The following is a 19,619-nucleotide window of genomic DNA, read 5'->3' as shown; positions in this document are numbered from 1 at the left end:
TGAATGGGTCATATATTCAGGGGAAAGAAGTATGTTGGTTCAGTCACTCTGGGGAGGGTACTGCCTCTCCCTGCTTGCTATGGAAGACGCCTAGATGACTAATTTAGACAAGATGCTTAAATTTAACTGAATTTAGAAGAGATGACTCTTTCCCAGGAAGACTATAACTGAGTAATTTTGCTTGGTGGGATTCCAGGTTCTGTTCAGTTCATTTTTGAAGATATTTTAAAGTATTTCTTCTCATGGGGAAGTTAAACAAAATGAGAGAGAAGTCAAAATTAAAAAAAAAAGACACCAAAACTGCCTCTGTTCTATTCACTCAAACCTCAAAAACCAGGATCAACCTTAAAAAGCTCAGCACACAAGAGCCTTTACCTAAGCCTCACAAAGTATTTAACTGGCCAGTATTTAACTGGCTTTGGCTCAGGTCCAGAATATCCTTTAATTTGAAAGGGAGTTTCACCTGTGACAAACTTTCAAAATTGAGTTTAATATTTGTGTTGTGAAGAACAGAAACAAATGGGACTAATAAATCTTCAATAGAAATTTATAAGATTCTTCTGGTTTAATAAATTTAGCCAGGGGCAATTGCTCTTAAACACTCAATACATAAAAAGCGATCCTTTTTTCCATTAACATGCAAATTCCTTACATGTTTCATCAGAATTTAAGACATTACATCTTACAAGTTTTTTAAAAGGTGAACTTCACAGTGCTCTTTTTCCCCATTCACAGGTGACCATACAAGCTCACTGGCGGTCTTGTAATTTCTTCTATCAAGATGTCTTTTTTTAATTTTTTAAATTATTTCATAGCACATGCAAAGTGAATTAAAAATGTCTGCTTTTGTAAGATTCTCAGGTGCTTTCATCCTCCAGTTCCTCAGGTCTAATACGTTTCCTCCTTTTCCAGCCAGTTTACATGGCACTGTGAGCCAGCCATTTAAAGATTAGTGCACACGGAGTGAAGTATTCTAGAGGCTGTACAGCTCTTTAAGTATTTCCTTTAAGTTCTTGCACACATATGTAAAAGAAAACAAATTAAAGATTATTTGCAGAGTTTGGCAATGAAAATGAGGTGTTAGTAGTATTTTGAGCTGGCAATAAATTTTATTCGACTGTTTTATTACTTCAGGGCAAAGGCAACTATTTCTTTCAGGGCATCTTTTAGCAGCATGAGATGAGGGTTACATTTTAATGTATGGGTAGTTTTGAAATAAATTCAACATTTTGTTAATCATAGTTTATGTCAGATGTAAATATGTAACAAAACTACATTTTAGTTGTTTTGCAACGTCATCGTTCACATTTCTGAAAGAAGTGAGCAAAATGTAATAAATCTTGCAAAACAGGGTCTGGTTCCTGGAGCACTAAAACACTTTTACATCTCGGCAAATGAAAACAAAGTATGCCTACCCAAGCTCTGCCAGCAAATGAGAGCGTGCCCTGCGATGTCCGGGCAGACGGAGCCGGCTCAGGCTGAGCTGAGGGAGGCCTGAGGACAGCGGAACATCATGGCTGAGGCTCCGCAAAGCTAACATGGCTACATGGCTTCCAGCCAGCTCAAGGCATCGGCAGAGTCGGGAGGCATCTGCCTGGGAGTGAGGCAGGGCTGGCTCCCATCTGCTTGCAAATGCTGCATGGACTTACAAAGCAGTGGACACAGATTACTTCAGATCATAGAGCAAGGCAGTGTCAAAACTGTTGAGCTTTAACTCGCCAGGAATTGTCACTTCGGCTCTGTCCTGCTCTTACACCGTTCCCTATGCCAGTTGGTATCTACCTTTCACACTTCAGAAAAATGCCGGGTGAGAGACATATATGAATTGTTTTATTAATGTAACTTTTATTTCAAGAATGAGTCACGAGACAATGAGGGCTGAAGGAGCTGCTCCTCATTATTTTCTCTAAACCATCCCCAAACTCTACAATCACCCTATTTACCTCTGGAGATACAGCACAAAAATTTATACCACAGCTGATGGTCTTGAGCCTTTGTAGAGTTGACTAAACAGGCAACAGTACACGCTAACCAGGACCCAAAGAATCAGCACAGTCTACAGAAGCCTTTTCTGTAGTCAGTTTGCCTACGCTAGTGACACACTACTTTTTTTCCCCCTAATTTTCACCTTTTTCCCATTTAACAGAACCAATTATTCCTCCTATCTCTACTTTAGTGCTTCCGTTTATCTCCAATTTAAAAAAGTAGTCAAGGAAAAGACAAATTATCACAAAGTATGAAATATATGTAATCATATTGGACATCATTATACATGTACAATTTTTTATATGAATTTTCATGCTTATTGCACCTCAGGCATTTAATTAAGGTGTCACTAAACTACCAATTATATCAACTGCTGTATTGTGTAACTTCTGAACTTCTGTGTGAATGAATAGTTATCAGTGGCACTGGTCTACAAAGATAATTTTTTTTTTTACTGACATGTCCAATATACAATGGAATAGGAGGAGTTAGGAAATAAAATTCCAAACTCAAGGAGTAATTACATTGAATAGATACAGGAAACACATTAAGGAAATATACGATCTTAGATAGTAAAGATATGGCTCCATTAATTGCATGGAGAAAAAAAGACATCATAAAACTGTCAAGATAAGTTAAGTGATTTAGGAAGAAATGTCCCAATTATAAAATAATCTAGGTATTTCGGGTCATCAGTATACTTGATAATCACTTGTAGTCCAAAGTCTCACGTCTCAATGATTTTCAATTAGTATCCCAGTGCCTAGATCACAAGAATATCAGATTGCAATTAAAAAATGAGACCAGTTGCCTGCACAAGAGACATCTAGGCTGAGGATGTGTAGATACTGCAGGCCACGGGATGCTTCCCGCAGTCCTGCACGAAATGCAGAGCTAGAATGAGAGCTCCATCCCTGGAGCTTTTCCTTATGGTGCATTTTAGTTTGAGAGCCTTACTGTCACCCCAGGTCCCTGAAGCAGTAGGATATTCGTGAAATAAAACTCCTAAGTTATTCCAGGAAGCTGACCTCTACCATTTTACACAGGATATTAAATAGACCCCAGCTGTCTCCACTTAGGGAGTGACTTAGTTCACATGTTTTATAAAGGTCCATTCAGCTGCTCTCTGAGTTATCGCAGAATTGAAGTGACTTTCTGTGGAGAAAAAGACAAACTATCTGGTGATTTCCCTCACCTACTTTTCATGCAGGTATATCTTGGTTTTCAAACATCATAACTGGCATCTATATGTTCTAAAATAAGAATCTGTGTCCAGATTATGAAAATATTTGACTGACAAATAACTGTCTGAAGTCCATTGGAAGAAACATAGACAGTGAAACTTTTTGGGTTTTTTTGCTAAATCCAGGAAGACACAGTGGTCTTGGTTTCCATGAGCACCTCCACGAACATGGTTTTAGATTTTCCAAAGCACAAGAACACTTTTTCAGGCTTGTGAAAATGACAGGGATCAAAAGGTTAGAAATGCCAAGATAATCACGTTCATTCAGAAAACTTTGGAAAAATTATTTCAAGAACTCAACAGCCTTTTCAAGAAAAGTCCCCATTTAAAAGCTGACAAATGATATTGCAATATTTTTGTATAAAGGATGTGCTCTGGGATGAATGAGTTCTGGAACTGAGTGACTAATGCAATTAAGGGATGGCAATTTCATGCTTGAAAGAAGACAGATTAAAGTGACCATGAATTTTGCAAGATTTGAAAAATTAAAAATTAGTTGGTACTAAAATGAGACACATAATCCCATCATCTAAATATTGCCTAAAGGCTTTTAAAATATATATTTGTACTGCAAACAAGAGGCAAAAAAAAGCCGCCTATTAAAAAAATTAGTTCTGCTGCTTTTAAACATTGACATTCTCTGTTCAATGGCCTACTGCAGTGGACTGTGCCCCAGTGACGTTAAGCCAATAGATGTTTACTTTTTCTGGATATTGCCCGGGCTCTTTGCCACTGACAATAGAATTTATAATTTTCATTTACTCTTTCCAGAATACATTTAATAAAATTTACTATTTTATTTTACTTAGGAGCAAGATGGCATTTCGGTTCTATGTTCCAATTTTCAGTGTCATGTAACCTTTTAAAAACAATTAGTTTCTGGGACTTTTTTTTTCTCTTGACTTGCCCTCATCCTCTTTCAATTTTTTAACTTAAAAAACTGTTCAGACATTTTTAAAGCACAGGTAATAAGCTAATTGCAGTCCTACATGTCTAACAATCCTAACTGATGTTACAAAATAATAACTCAACATCCTGGTATAAATGTAGTCAGATCTTGAAATTTTCATGGTTTTCCTTTTCCACATAAATACCATACATATGTAATATGCATATGCAAACAGCTTAACAGAGCAGCCTATTTGCTTTACTACTACTATATTGTTTTAATAGTTCCATAACAAATAAAGCTGTTTTCAAGCCTTGTTAAACCGAGCTATAAAAGAACTAGCTCCAACAGACACCCAACATAAAAAAATGATGGAGCAGAATCTGTTAATATTATTGACTGATTTTTATTTTGAAGGCTATTGTGGAGCAGTGTGGGCTGACATGTTTTGAGATTATGGAAGAATAAAAATTCCCTCAAAATTATGCTCTAAGATAAAGGTATAACACTACTGTTCTTCAAGAACCCAGGTCTTCAATAATTTGGATGGGAATATAAGTTAGACACCAGAATTTTCCAACTATTTGTACAATCATGTAATTTGCTCAAAATTAATTTGAGGCAATGAAACTATGTACAGCATCAGAATTTTACCAATAATGACAATTTACCAATAACTAGCTCACTCAGTGGCAAATCCTGTACAAGACGAGTATGGCAGAGTAAAGGGTAATGACAAAAAGAGAAACCACAACTGAGAAAGCTTTGAAAGGTGCCTTAAACTACTTGTAGACTGCATGAGCAGCCATTTCCAACACATATCTTCAATTACTTTTCCTCTCGTAAAATATTAACAACTTTTTACCAAAATGGCTTCTGCTGGAGTTTAAAACTGGGCGCAAGATAAGCAGGCAATGCCCACCCATCCCAGATACATCCTGTTCCCTTTAGTACTTTAATGCCAAATGCAAACTAGAAACAGATTGTTCGAAGTCAGTACATTTCACAGAAACCCACACTCTGCTATTAGGGAAAGTACATAATTTTTGCCAATTGATAAAAGAAGTGTCTTGTACAAGCTCTTACCAACAATCCATATACTACAGACTTCGGTAAAAAAATAAATTCCACTGTAAAACTAATTTCTTCTTCCATCTAATTTCTCATAGTCCAAGTACTCTCTGATATCAATACTAGCTCTTAGTTCCCCCAACCCCAAAATAATTTCCTATTTGATTTTGTAACATATGTTATTTGCTGCACAAATTCCCTACTTAGCATTTCCACTTTTCACCCTCAAACCTTACTGACTGGCATTAATCTCATTGAGCTCTAGCAGGCTACAGTTGGGTGACCACTCTGAATTAGAATCACAGAATGGTATGGGTTGGAAGGAACCTCAAAAGATCACCCAGTGCCAAATCCCCGTGCCGTGCACAGGGACACCTTTCACTAGACCACATTGCTCAGAGCTCCATCCAACCTGGCCTTGAACACTTCCAGGGATGGGGCAGCCACAACTTCTCTGGGCAATCTGTTCCAGGGCCTCATCACCCTCACAGTAAAGAATTTCTTCCTAATATCTACGCTAAACCTACTCTCGATTTGAATCCATTCCTCCTTGTCCTGTCACTTCATGCCTTCATAAAAAGTCCCTCTCCATCTTTCTTGTAGGCTCCCTTCGGGGAACTGGAAGGCTGCAATTAGGTCACCCCCAAGCCTTCTCTTTTCCAGGCTGAACAATCCCAATTCTCTCAGCCTTTTCTCGTAAGACAGATGCCCATTCCTCTAACCAAACTGGTGGCTTTCCTCTGGACCCATTCAAACAGGTCCATGTCCTTCCTGTGCTAGGTACCCCAGAGCTGGATGCAGCACTCCAGCTGGGGTCTCACCAGAGCAGAGTAGAGGGACAGAATCACCTTGCTCGACCTGCTGGTCACGCTGCTTTTGATGCAGCGCAGAACACAACTGGTTTCCTGGGCTGCAGGTGCACATTGCCAGCTCATGTCCAGCCTCTCATCTACCAGCACCAAGTCCTTCTTGGCAGGGCTGCTCTCAATCTGTTCATCCCACAGCCTGTATTGATAACAGGGGATGCCCTGACCCAGCTGCAGCACCTAGCACACGCTTGCTCTGCATTCACAATGGGGAGACTCTAAATAAGAGGGATGAAGTATACTTTTAATATTCAGTTGGTTAAATTTAAGAGTCTGCTCACAATTATCTTAAAACCCTGTTTTGTTATGTATGGCTATTTGTACCTTTTGTGAATCCACCATGATACACTGGAGCACAGCCATAAAAAGGGTGAAGAAAGTTTGGTGTCTCTCTTTGACATTCCCCACTCCTCCAGAGCGTTTGAGGATGCAATACTCTTAAACTGACCTGCTATATCTAGCAGCCAGGAAAAGGTTATAGGTCAGAAGCAGCAGCCAGGATTTCCAGTGACAGGAAATGGCATCACACTAAGGAATGGCGTATGACCCAAGTGACAAAACATGCCGCTACAACTCTCTATTTAAGAACCTACCATTTTAAATCTAAGCTTTTTCATATAATTCCTCTTGACAGTTAAATTTTTGATTACTTTTTGTTTCTTAATCTCTCTTTTCTAAAGTCTATTGTTACTACATCAAGTTTGGGAACCGCCCCTTTCCCAAGGATATCAGATTTAATTATTGTGGCCACTATGACTGTGTGTCTTGACTATTAGAGTCTCTTAAACCAGCTTTGCAAGTTCCTTCAGGTTAGGTAGAGAGTGATCTCTCTTTTTTCTACTCCAGGAACAGTTGCTTCAATGACGGTTTAAGTTTTGACTTTAAACCTTGTCTATTATGAACAGTGGTTGAAATTGTCCTTTATTACTGTTTTAGTAAACTTAATTGACTTTACAGCTTCTTCCAGAATTACAGGCTCAATATCCTTTCACTGATCTAGAGGATGGCAGATGATTCATATTTTCTTATGACTTAAGCTTTGCTTCTGCAGAATAGTCTTGTTTACTCTAAACTTTAGGTTACTGGAGTAATTTTCTGTATTTCCTTACAGACATTGCAGTATCCTAATAATTTGGGATGTTCCAATATCTTCTAAGACGACTCCCTCATCAGTGTCATTCACCTGTCTACAATTTATCTACAGCCACAAGTACCTTTCATTTTCAATCAAACAGGTTACCTGACTCTTCTGTGCAAATCCTAACTATTCTTGCTGTTGTACTGCCAGGATCTTCAGTTCCAGTCTCATTTCTGTTTGCATGTTTTCACTACTGCATAAACATTTGCCTTTGAAATAACTGACTTCTCTAACAGATGTTTTAATCTGACCAAATAAAATTAAGAAGTAATGAAACCTTCTTGAGTTCTTAGGAACAGAGGCAATATGAATAATAAGCAGCATAGAACTCAGTAATGCCAGGTAACACTTTTTTTGTCTTAAATGATGTTACAAACGTAGCAATATGATGAATGGGATTCTGTACAATGAAGAGATACAGGTGCTCAGTTCTGCAGAAGTACTGACTTGTCTGGGCCCTTCCAAAAATGCCAAATCTTTTAAGTTTAATGAGACATTTAATTCTGATTTTCAGACTACAGTCATTGATTCCAACCTGTCTGGATATGGGTATTACTGCTTTGATCAAAACTTGTTGCTCGGCTTTTTATAAAAAGCAGAGAGAAACATTAAGGCAACAAATTGATTAGAGATGTCTGCGAGGAAACCACAAAGATCTGTGGGTAGGCCTATCTCCATTAACAATCTTGAAGGTTATCTAAGGATAAACAACGTATTAGTTAAAAGTGCAGATGCTGCTCAATCTCTATGTCATAAAGCTCACAAATACAAACAAAGTATATCGATAGATGAAGTTAGCAAAACAAGATTCACTTTACCTCTACTTCCTAGTAGAGAAAAGTAATACAGGTCATTAACTTTCACTGAAGGGAGCTGGAAATCAGTGATAAAGGTTCTAGTGCTGTGCTAGCGAGTAACATTAGATATAAACTTTCAATGCTGTACAGTAATCAGAAAGTCTCTAACTGTAGCTCCAGAGGCATTTGCATTTGAAGAAGAGATGTATACAGCACTGAAATGATTGTGTCTGTGATGCAACCTGGAGTTCCAGGGTAAGCACAGCACTGCACAAAATGCTTAGGTGAGTATTTCAGAGGATACATACTAAACTAGAGAGGAATTATTTGTGGTGCTAAAACGGAGTGTAATTAGAAGGAGTGAAACAGAAACTCTGTCAACAGAAGGTCAACAGAAAGTCAACAGAAACTCTGAATCCATATCAGTGAAAAACCTCCTAATGACTAAACTATTTTTATACCCCAGTTTGGTGAACTCAATAGTTGCAGCATCTAAAATGTAAATGGTGAAGTCTCAAATGTGCATGCTTGATAGGACACCTCTGCACAGTCTGCCTGTCCTAATGCATTTTTGTTCATCTTAAATTATGACTTTATGATTTGAACAACCAGAGCTGTTTGAATCAGTGTAGCTCTGTGGACCTTAAATTCACGAGCAGAAACTCAAGCCTTAAATTTGCAACTGGATTACTGGATCAGCTGGAAGATGTGTATGCAATTTTGCCATTAGTAGCAAGTGTTAGGCTGGTCACATAAATGAACAATTAACTATGCATATTGCTTTTCAGAACATAATACAAGAAGCAGCAGAAGCTCCTTCAGCTATAATCTTCAGGTTAAAATACTGTATATATGATGATCCTCTACGGTAAAGTCAGAGCACTTACAGATAAGAAGCATATTTTCTAGAGAATACCAGCTGACTATAATTTATTGAAGGGCTGTCATTTATTATGAGATACATTGATATTCTAGACAGCCACAAGAGTTTTTCTAGAAAAATGATGTCATTACCAGTGAGGGAAACTCAAAAGCAAAAGTCATATATTATACATAATACTGTAAATCTGAATTATCTAATTTTATCTTTAATATGCAACTTAAAAAAAGAAAATCACAGTATATTTATATGATGAGAAAAAGGGGTAGAAGGTCAAAACTCAGAGAATGACAATGTGGGAATCTTACTAAGACTTACTAACACTGATATAATGTATCTACGAGAATCTCACCGTATTTCTCTTAACATGCTGGATTTTATAATAACTTTATTCAAAATGCTGTTGCTAGGCATGTTTAAATTTGTTGTAAATAAATGACTTTCACATCCTACATATATTTTTAATATCACAGTGTTTTTTAAAAATTGTATGATTCTGCATTTCTATGTGTTAAACATTTCCAATTTTTTTTGTAGAAACACTCATAAGGAGTCCAATTCCTTGTCATAATCAGAGAAAGTTAAATGTGACATTCAGTGGCTTTACAGCCTTCCTTTTCTATGGGGAAAGAGCAGAGTGGGCAAGGTTCTCTAAGGCTGTTTCACTTCAGTGGTAGCTGTGTGTCCAAATGAGTCCTCCCCCAAACATCTAAGCACAGTCAGTACATTCCCAACTCCTACTGCCAAGTTAAAATGAAAACGGTCTTAGTTCAGTAATGATTGAGGTGGTTTGCTCTAATCAAATTAAACCAGCCAAATGTTCTTTTCAAAGGTAACTGTCTACTCTGCAGCTGTATGCAAAATACCACATCAAATGTGGAAAAAAAAAAAAGTGATAGAATTCTATCCTTACAGTAGAGCTCTGGCTCCACTGATGAAGAGAAACAAAAGCACCAGTGCAGCTAGGAATTACGATCACAGAAAGCTCCTAGAAATATGTTAACTTAAGAAATGGTGAACAAAGTACTGAAATTTCCAGTTTATAATTAATTGATTTCAGGGACAAGGGAATTCTCTGGCATTGTTAAACAGCAATTTATCACAGCGACTACACTTCAAATAGATATTAAAAGACTAGCCAAAGCTTCACATAAAAGAGAGAAAAAAAATCACACAGGCTTTTCCATTCTAGTTCTCACTCAGTTTCTCTGTTTCTATCAAAATATGTAACATTCTGCACTGACTAATGTTTCAAAAGTCCAAACTCAATAGGTTTCACTTAAACTCAGTATGATTCATCTGCACTAGAACTGAGTTTTCAATCATTAAATACGGGAAATTCCTGCAAAGATGAATTAATGGTTGAGATAGTTTTTTGGGTTTTATTTTCTTTTATTAAGAGAAGATCATCTGTTAATGATAATCCAGAGTGATAAACAGTCAGTGTTAGTATGAACCCTTTTAAAACAGTATGGAACTTTTTGCTTGGTCTGTAGATTGTTTGCTAGGTATGTCATGGGAAATCCACCCTAGAGCAACGCTACAAATATCAGCAAACTGGCACACCCTGCATTTAGGTATGTGAAATCACTTGGTCCTTCTGAGACTAGAAAGCCATCTTCTTCTAAAACCCTAAAAAGACATCTAAAGTATCATATGGAAAAGTGTTGTTAGAATTTTAAGGTTTAATTTCAAAGGGATTATTTAGTGGAGTATTTCCTTCATTTTCTAAGGATGAGACAAATTTTCAAAGGTGAAAGGTAAATAAATAAATAGGAAAACCAATACAATAATTTAGATGCAATGAGGTATTTTGAAAGAGTTCAGAAATCAACAGACATATTTCCACTCTTTGATGATCATCTCATCAAAAGCTTACCAAATGGCGGTTTCCCAAATGGAAAATGTCAAAGTATACAATGGAAAAAACCACTCCTCGGAAAATTCTGAAGTGATTTATTTATCAATGCCTTACAGTTTAAAGGTATAACTGTTAAACAATCATGCATGCATGATTAAAAGTATTTTTCAGAATTTAAAAAGATATGAAGAACAGGAATAGGTGGAAAAATTTCCTCTCTTTTGAAAGAAAAAACTCAGCTTAGTTATATATGTACATGGGCAAAGTTATCTTTCGATAATTTGTTAGATCATTAAGAAACAAGAGTGAAAAGCAAATCTTCTGTATACAGCAAAGTTTTGGAATGAAAAGCAACTTCTACTTTACTTAGTGTTATGAAATTTCACAAAATAATTTTAAAACTTCAGAACTAAATTACATCACCTAAGAATTACCACCAAGACAAGTAATCACTCTTGATGTCAAATTCACATTACTGCTCCATCACGATAGTTGTATTACTTACTCCGTGCAATTTAACTTTTAATAGAAACATTCTCTAGAAATAAGGCTTTAATCTAATACATGATAAGAATCAGTATCTGTGATTCATATTCTAATGTATATTGTCCCTGAACTCTATTCAGAAAGTCTTAAAATTCAGTGCACTCTTCATGTCATAGGTCTTTCCATTTGATAATGCACTTAGATTTGTGCTAAGCTTCACACAATGGCTTAAATCCCACCAAGTGTACCTGAGTGACTCACTCAGTGCTTTGCTAAGTCACAGCCTCCAGCTCCAGACTACTCTCTTTCAAACATCTGGAAAGCATCACTTTTCCCTGCTTTGATCCACACTTCAGCCAGAGGTAGATAACATGAAGCAAACCAGAAAGTCCCAGTGAATCTACCTTGGTTCCTGCTTGTGAGTGTGGACCATCCATTTTCTTGTCCTTTTCAAGGCTCAGTTTTGAACCCTGGATCCCACTCCATTAACCCTGGGGATGCTGATGCCTCACCTGGCAGTCACAGCCTGCCACCAGCAATCGTGGTAAAATGAGTTGGTTTTCCATTCTGTGCAAGACCCAGCAAAACTAGATCTCTTCAAGAACAGCAGACACAACCATCGCAGATCAAAAGAAGGCAGGGAGCACTGGATATAATCTAAAATGGCTAATATTTACTCTCACAAAGACTGGAAACATGTTTTTCGTAAAAAGCTTAGATTCAGAATAAGATAAAATACTTTTTAGAAAAAGCTCTTGTACTCCCTCCAGAAACTGAATTTCCTAAGGCTCAGAAGTCTATTTTGTATTCAACCCTTCCTTCCTGATGTGCTCTTATCTTGTCCTGTTTCTGGCAGATCATGTATTCAAACTACATCATCACATCCATAACTAATAAACAATTCATATGGACAGGAAGAATATCACTTATTTTCCCTGTACATGCTCATTCTGTGTATTGTAAGGTTGCAAACAAATGATAACAGGCCAGCATTCATGCGCAGTCTCTGCCCAATGGTCTCTGTCAACTTAACAAATTTCTCCAAGTCCCACCTACCACCAAACTCTATTCAGTGGCAACCACAACATTCCCCTCTGCCCTCCTGCCATCAGAGAAGCCATATTTCCAGGTCAGCAGTCCCTCCCTCCCCAAGACCTTTGCAGTGTCCCTTCTCACAGTAGCTGGGCAGTGCAGGGACTGTCTCCCTTTCTCTCTGACCACCACTGCTCTGCAGCCTGGAAATGCTTCTCTCCTGCCAAAGCACTTCCTGTCTTCACATCTGCCTTGAAGACCATCCTGTTTGTGTTAGACTAAAATCGATTCCGAGGCTCATTCAGTTTTTCCTTCCCATTACTCATCCACCATTTTTACCTCAGCTGCGATTCATCTGCCACACTAATACTTGGCAAGTGTCAAGTTCAGTTTCTGTTCCACTCCATCCCTGCATCTTATTTTACTCTTTCTGTGTGCAAGACAATCCCTGCAGCTACCAACGCAGGGGTCACCATTTCTTTGTCTCCTGGGGCCTGCCAGATGCCATATGAGTGGTGCTACACAAAAATAAATTGTATCGCACAAAACAGTGCACTGCTGATGTGCAAGAATGACTTCACGCACTAGAAGTTTAACATTAGCTTGGCAGAAAAAGGAAGTAAGGAAGGAAGCAGAATTCACTAGAGACAAACACCCCCCAAAATAGAAATGTTTCACTTGACAGGATGGAACATCTCAATGATTTTAAGAAGATCATCCTTTAAACTTATTAACAGTACAGTAATAAAGCCAGAAGCCAATATTGGCGTCACCACAAAATGGAAAGAGAAGTAAAATTAACTACTGCCTTTTGAATATTTTTCCCTCTCTATGTTCCTCCATCATTTCATTTCAACAAAGAGAAAAAAGCAAAACAACTACACATTCAAATTGCCTCGCAAAAGGTCAGCTAGGTATTGATGAGCCGCTATACACATGTTCTGAATGCTTTATCAGGTCAGACAGGGAATGTTAAGATACTTATAAAAAGATACCTTCTAAGTATAGGGAAATTTTAAGCAGCAAACCTTTTATACAGTTCTGGGACCTTTGAGCAAGGTCAAGTAAGTGATGGTCTTTATGTCAGGGTACATGAGGATGGGGGAGTGACGTGTGCCCAAACCCCCCACACTCAGATTGCCTTGCCAAGGGAAACAGTTGATGGGCTCCATCAAGCACTCAAGTGTAAACCAAGAGATAACATCATGGACCACTAGACTGCAAAAGTAAGGGAAAAGCAGCATGAGAGTACTGCTGTACCTCAGAGGGCAGTTTATGGTGTCATTTATGGATATAAAATAACATAAAACCTTGAACATGGCATAATTGTGCAAATACTCATAACTACTGTGTTCTCCCTCCACTGATTTGTATACCAAAAAGAGTGAGGAGTAGAGTTAACCTAAATCAATCAGCTGGAGCATCTATTTTGCAAGTTAACAGGAAGGAGAGAATTAAGATTTTTAATTCCTTCTTATATGGCTATAATCACCTTGAATGGCAAGATTTCTGACACTTTCTTTTGAAATAATAACCCAGATTAGATTACATTGTAATAGGTCATATTCAATATAGTGTTGGTAATTTTAAAATCGATCACTTACTAACCCATGAAAATACTAAAGAAGTTGTATTTATTAAAAAATTATGAGATAGGAAGCAAAAATACACATCTTTGCAGCTTTGTTCTATTTGCTGAAGCACTGTTAAAACTGTTGAATATAAATAGGATAGAAAACAAGCATGGCAAGAATTACAGTAATCCGTCTTGCATATCACCTTCCCAGAGTGTGAATTCAGTTTGATGGATGATTAAGATTAGGGGAAAATTATTCCTCTGATTACCAGCAGGAGAGAGATAAACTGAATGCAATATATAGCTGAATTTAGCATTATAATCACAAGAAGAATTTTTACAGATATATTGCATCAGGGAATACTCCTAGTTTTACACACAAGAGTTTCCTGAAGCTAATGTGTCATTTACTCCTGGTAAAGTCTGTTCTTTATCTACATATATTTAATTTTGCCCAAACAGAACAGCACTAAACTATGTAAGCGCTGGACCAATTTTTGTCAGATTTACTTATTGTATGTAGTAAAGTTTTAGTAAAGCACTACATCTTATGATCTGAAAGGTGAGCTAGAGGAGCATCTTAATCACCCTACCAGTTAAAAGGGACTTTTCCAAGCCTATGACATACCTAGTTTTAGAGGAATTCACAGTAATATTTACTTTTGAAGATTCTATTTTTAACTTTGGGTTGTGAAGATAAATAGAGTAAGGCGTCCTGGTGGAGAGGAACTCTATACAAAGGGTAAATGTGAAGAGGAGAGGATTTTAAGCACATTGCAATTATCCTTTTAACTGCATTTTCCCATGCCTTCCTATACACCATTCTTGACAGTGAAAAATTTTAGATCAGTCCTCAAGGCCTTACTTCCATTATAGTTCAGAGATTTCCACTAACATCACTTTTCTGTTGAATATCTTATTTCCTTTTGCTTCTTTTCTTGCAACTTTTTTCTTTATTCTGCAGTGAAATCTTATTTCATTATCTACCATTGTAAAAGCACCTGTGCTGTAAAAAATGCATCTCTTCATTGTATGACTACAGACTTGGAGCAAAGGAACATGAAACAAACTTCTCATAATTAGCAAACAGTAGCATGGAAAAATATGATAAATATTATGTTTAAAATTATTCTGTGCTATTTAGACATCTCTCCTTTACGTAGAAAATTCTCTTCCAATGCTAATGCCAGGCACTAGGAATCAGTTTTGGCTCTAACCATTTCTCAGACGAAGTGAATCTACAATCACTATGACAAACCTGCAGTAGCAATGCTGGTCCTGAATCCTGGTTCTACGACCAATAAAGCCATGGAGCTCTACTTCTGCCTGGTAGCACTGGGGCTTTCCTTCTGAAACTGTTCTTCATGTTTAGCACCACTTTAGGGTGACAGAGAAGCCCTGGGCTGCTGTGCTCCACATTTGAGTTGAGCATGACACTCAGCCTACGTTCATGTGGCTTGTGATTTCTGCCACTGCCATCAGCTGATGCCAGAGTACCACAGCTGAGCACAAGGTGTATGCAGCTCATCGCTTTAAAGTCTAGGCTTTGACTCACAGAATGACTACTGGTTGGCATTGAGCAACTCATGGATCACACATGTCACTACTCAGAGGTAACAGATACAACATATTCGCAGTTCCAACTGAGTTCTCAGGCTAGTTACCTGTAATATTCAGAAAAAAGCTCAGATATCCCCTCAAAATCAAAAACATTTGATGTTAAATATTGGTGTTCTTATCCTAGTGCTCTGAAAACAATGTACATTTTAATCCAGTAAGCAGACAATGCATTTGGCATTGTTTTTATTTAGTAGCCTGGCCATGACAGCAGCTTCCAGAATGCATGTCCAAACAATGAACATTTTTTGAGCACAATATGTTCAATAATTAAGTAGAGTTAGCTCAGCAACTTAGAACTGCTGATCTTCTTTTACACTATTTCCTTCTCTCTGAGTATATTTACATAATACAAAAATAGATGTTTAATTTCAATAAATTGCAAACTCTTCTGTATTTTGTAACAGAACTGGGTCATTTAAATATTCTCAAATATTTTTTCTATTTTAAGGATATGATTTCAGTCACTCCAAAGGGCTCTACAGATTAAAAACATGCACAAAAGAGGTGAGTTTTTGAATAGCATTCCTCACATTTTAGAAGAGATAATGCTTGAAATTGCTCATCTTCTCCTACTTGTTTGTGGAAAAAGGTGTGCAGCCAAGATCCCAGGCACCCCGATTCATCACAGACCAAGTCCTTGTGTCTGAAATGCTGCTTATGGCAAAAAGCACAGGCTTCACAACACCACTATGAGGACCTGAAACACACTTTCAGAGATCTTTATATTGAAATTACATTCTCATATTGCTGGTTGAAATACTTACTGCTTTGCAGAGAATTAGTTTTCATTCAAGCTTGTAAAAATATTTGAAGCTTCAATGTATTTATGCAACGATCTGTCCAGATTCGACTGCACTTAAACCAAGCAAAAGAAGCCTGCAGCGGCATAGTCAGTTCATCAAATAGCTCTTTGGAAAACAAGAACTTTATTTTCATGATTTTGCTGAATTCAAGACTAGAAAGCTCTTAAAAAAAATCTTTTACTTCACATGGAAAGACCTCAATGGCAGAAAAATTCATAAGTATTGTTATGTTGAATTATTCCCAAACAAGGTCTACACTTTCCAAACGTGTAAATGTCTAAACCTGGACAACTGAATCCTCATTTATTCTCATAAATTAATGGGCTGGATTTCAGAGATTTTGAGAACTCCCAATTATCTCTCTACTGCCAAGGAAGAACTCTGTGTGCACTCCTCCGTAAACAGAGCCCCTCGATATGGTGATCAAATATATGTTGTCCATCTAAAGATATCCCCACTTTTAAAATTTATTTACTAAGCCCCTGGCATTACTAAGTGCCAGGCAAAATAATGTTTATTAAGCAAATTGTGGATTTGCTTGATTAGCAGTGGAAGTGTGAGCTGCAGTCTGTATCCCATTGCTCACTGAAGTGAGACTGATGACACGCACTCCATTATCAGTATTTCGGAATACAAACACTTTGCCTATTCAGTTTTGACATAAGTAAGACTGCTACATTATGCTGCCTTAAAATGAATAAAAATTAATTTATCTCTAGCTATTGACTTTTGAGTTTCGAATATTATTTTCTGCCTCATTTTTCCTCTTGCACCTAATAAAACCCCCTCATCTCAGACCCTAAAAAAAGGATTATTACAGGTGCAAAGCATTTTGAAGGTCACCTCTAACTCCAGCGTCTATTGCTCTAGGCCTGGTGTTAGTGAGGTGCAAAATATTTTCCTTTTGCTATGCAATATATGCTTACAACAACACGAAGAACAGGAAATAGTCTTGCTAAGACAGCACCACCAGCAAGATGCTGACCAGTTTGAAATCACTGCATATCTGGGTATCTTCAAAGAGAACCTTACCTCTCAAAGTTTATAGTATTAATAAAAGATGCTCACGGGCTGCTGGAGGTTTCCAGCTATAGAAAAATCTAAGAGGTCAAAGTAGGGCTAGCTTTATCACTGAGAACACATCATTTATCCAGGGTTTATGCTATTGACATGACAGAAGGGACATCATGGGGTCACTGCCACCATTTTACAAGCAAGGTCTGACACCTGTATTGTTGCATTCTTGATAGCACAATCAGCAGCACATAGTGAAACTAGTACCAGTCAAAGAGGACTCAACCATGAGGCTGCCTGCAAAGCTTCAGGTCTTAAGCTGTTACTTCTGTTTAACATGATAATCTACAGCTCTCTACAAAACCATCTAAAAAGGCAGAATGCACATTTTATTACTGCTCTCATTTTTGCCATTTCTGTAATGAACAAAGCTGCTAAAAATCAGCTGGCTGGCAGTACTAATAGTTCAGACAAAACCAGGGAGATTTTTTTTCATCCTCTCTTATGCCTGAGGAAATAATGTATATATGGCTCCTTGCCCATCCATTACAACACAAGTCACATACCTATGCCTCTGGAGATAGGTGTTTGTGTGTGTGGGAAGCAATGCACAGGGATGAGGTGAGGTCTGGCAGGCAGCACCATGGCCTGTTGAAACCTCAAACCACACTTCACGTACACAGTTTAGTGCTCACTTCAGCCACTAACCCAAATTAGTGTCCATTCCATTTAGGTCCCCAAACTCTTGCTTGCCCAATTCACGTACTAAACCCAGGACTCCACTGATCAGGACACTGGTCCCACCTCCTCACCTGACCACGTTGGGGTGTTCGAACGTCTCCAGGTGCCTCAAAACCGCCACCTCTCGGATGGTAGACAGTGGCATTCCCTCCTCACTGGTCTGCACCCGTACCCGCTTCAACGCAACAAAGCGACCTCCGTTCTTCAAGTCTCGGGCTTTGAACACCTTTCCGTAGGCCCCTTCCCCAATCTCGGCCACATATTCATACTGCTGGTCAGCCAGGTTTGTGCTGTCCTTATCCATGCTGGCACCACTCCTCTTCCTCTCGAGTTCCAAGTGCCTTGAGGTGGCTCTCAGTCTTGCTTACTTTCTGAAAACTAGTCCTTTGCTTGCGTTGCAGATAGGCCACGCACTTCGTACCTCTGCCAGAGGGGCAGTAGGAAGCTCTTGCCCTCTTGTTCTTGTTCCTTTTCTGTACAGGCTCCAATGTGCCTCCTCTTTCAGCCACCAGGAATTATCATACAGTCTTCAGGAGCATTGCCTGTGTAAAGCCAATTAGATCTGGAAGGACAAACCAAGCAAGAGAAGTGAGTTTAGTTTACTTCATTACTTTACATGCAAAGCAAAAACATGGTGGAAAGGAGGATGTGAGCCACGAGGGTGACATATGTATCAACGTCCCCACATGACTGATACAACAGTACAAAGTTATCACGGTCTGCGCAAAAGGCTATGCACACAGCTACAGAGCAGTGGTGTGCTGAGGGGTTTTACTGAGCAATGGGCTAAATATGATGACCCTGTGACACATGGGTGATGGGGATGGCAGAGCTAACTATGCATGGCTGAGAAGAAGTTATGCCAAGGAACTTTTCTTCATTGCACATGGTGGACTCTTGGAAAGATATCCCATTACTGTCACTTGCTTGCAAATAATAGCATTTAGAGGTTTGTGCCTTGGTCTGCTGTCTCCTGTGCTAAGCCCTTCATGAACACATCATGAACACACCACAAGAAACAAGGTCCTGCCTCAAAGTGCCTGTGGGGAGGAGAAATACGTACATGTTTAAATGACAATAATACGTTACGGAGCATTGTGTGCTGAGGTAAACTCAGGAATGTGCACTCTAGCCAACTTATCAACAAGCAAGGGTTTTGGCTGTGGATACTGCTACCATTGTATCACCGGCAGTTCCTTGCAAACCAGCATGATGAAAGATGTCCTCAGGAACCACATGTTCTGCTGTGAGTGCATAAGGCTGGAGAGCAGAAGCAGTTCCTTCTGCATCCAGTTTTATCCACTTTCTGCAGGACTGGGCAAATCCTCTCCCTTCACAAAACTCCATATCAATTCTCTCCCTGCCCCTTTTTAATATAGCAATACTATGACCACGACTGCAGCTCTCTCCCACACTGCATTTTTACCGTGCTAGGATTAAAGAGCTCCAGACAGCTCAGTCGGGGATCCCCTAAGTGGAATCCACGCACAAAGCCAGGGGTATTCCGCACACTTACGCTGCTTTTACACCCTAGTTGCAGATGAAAAGAGCAGTCTCGAAGAAACCTGTGCCCGCTGCTCATCCCTTCTCCCCGGCTGCAGCCAGAGGCGGCTCCC

General features: G+C 38.6%; 1 protein-coding gene across 1 annotated transcript in view; it reads right to left on the bottom strand.

The window, feature by feature from the left end:
• Positions 1–18,592, bottom strand: part of CDK6 (cyclin dependent kinase 6) — a 131,153-nt gene extending 112,561 nt beyond the window's left edge. Inside the window, exon 1 of the mRNA XM_008933305.2 lies at positions 18,075–18,592. Coding sequence (XP_008931553.1) covers positions 18,075–18,307 — 233 coding nt within the window. The 5' untranslated portion in view covers positions 18,308–18,592. The remainder of the gene's footprint in view (positions 1–18,074) is intronic.
• Between the last annotated feature and the right edge of the window lie 1,027 nt (positions 18,593–19,619).

The sequence above is a fragment of the Manacus vitellinus genome, unplaced genomic scaffold, assembly GCF_001715985.3.
Source record: "Manacus vitellinus isolate BGI_N305 unplaced genomic scaffold, ASM171598v3 scaffold_3_pilon, whole genome shotgun sequence".
Taxonomy (NCBI): domain Eukaryota; kingdom Metazoa; phylum Chordata; class Aves; order Passeriformes; family Pipridae; genus Manacus; species Manacus vitellinus.
Note: the sequence above shows the minus strand (reverse complement) of the source record. Positions and strands in the feature narration are given on the sequence as shown.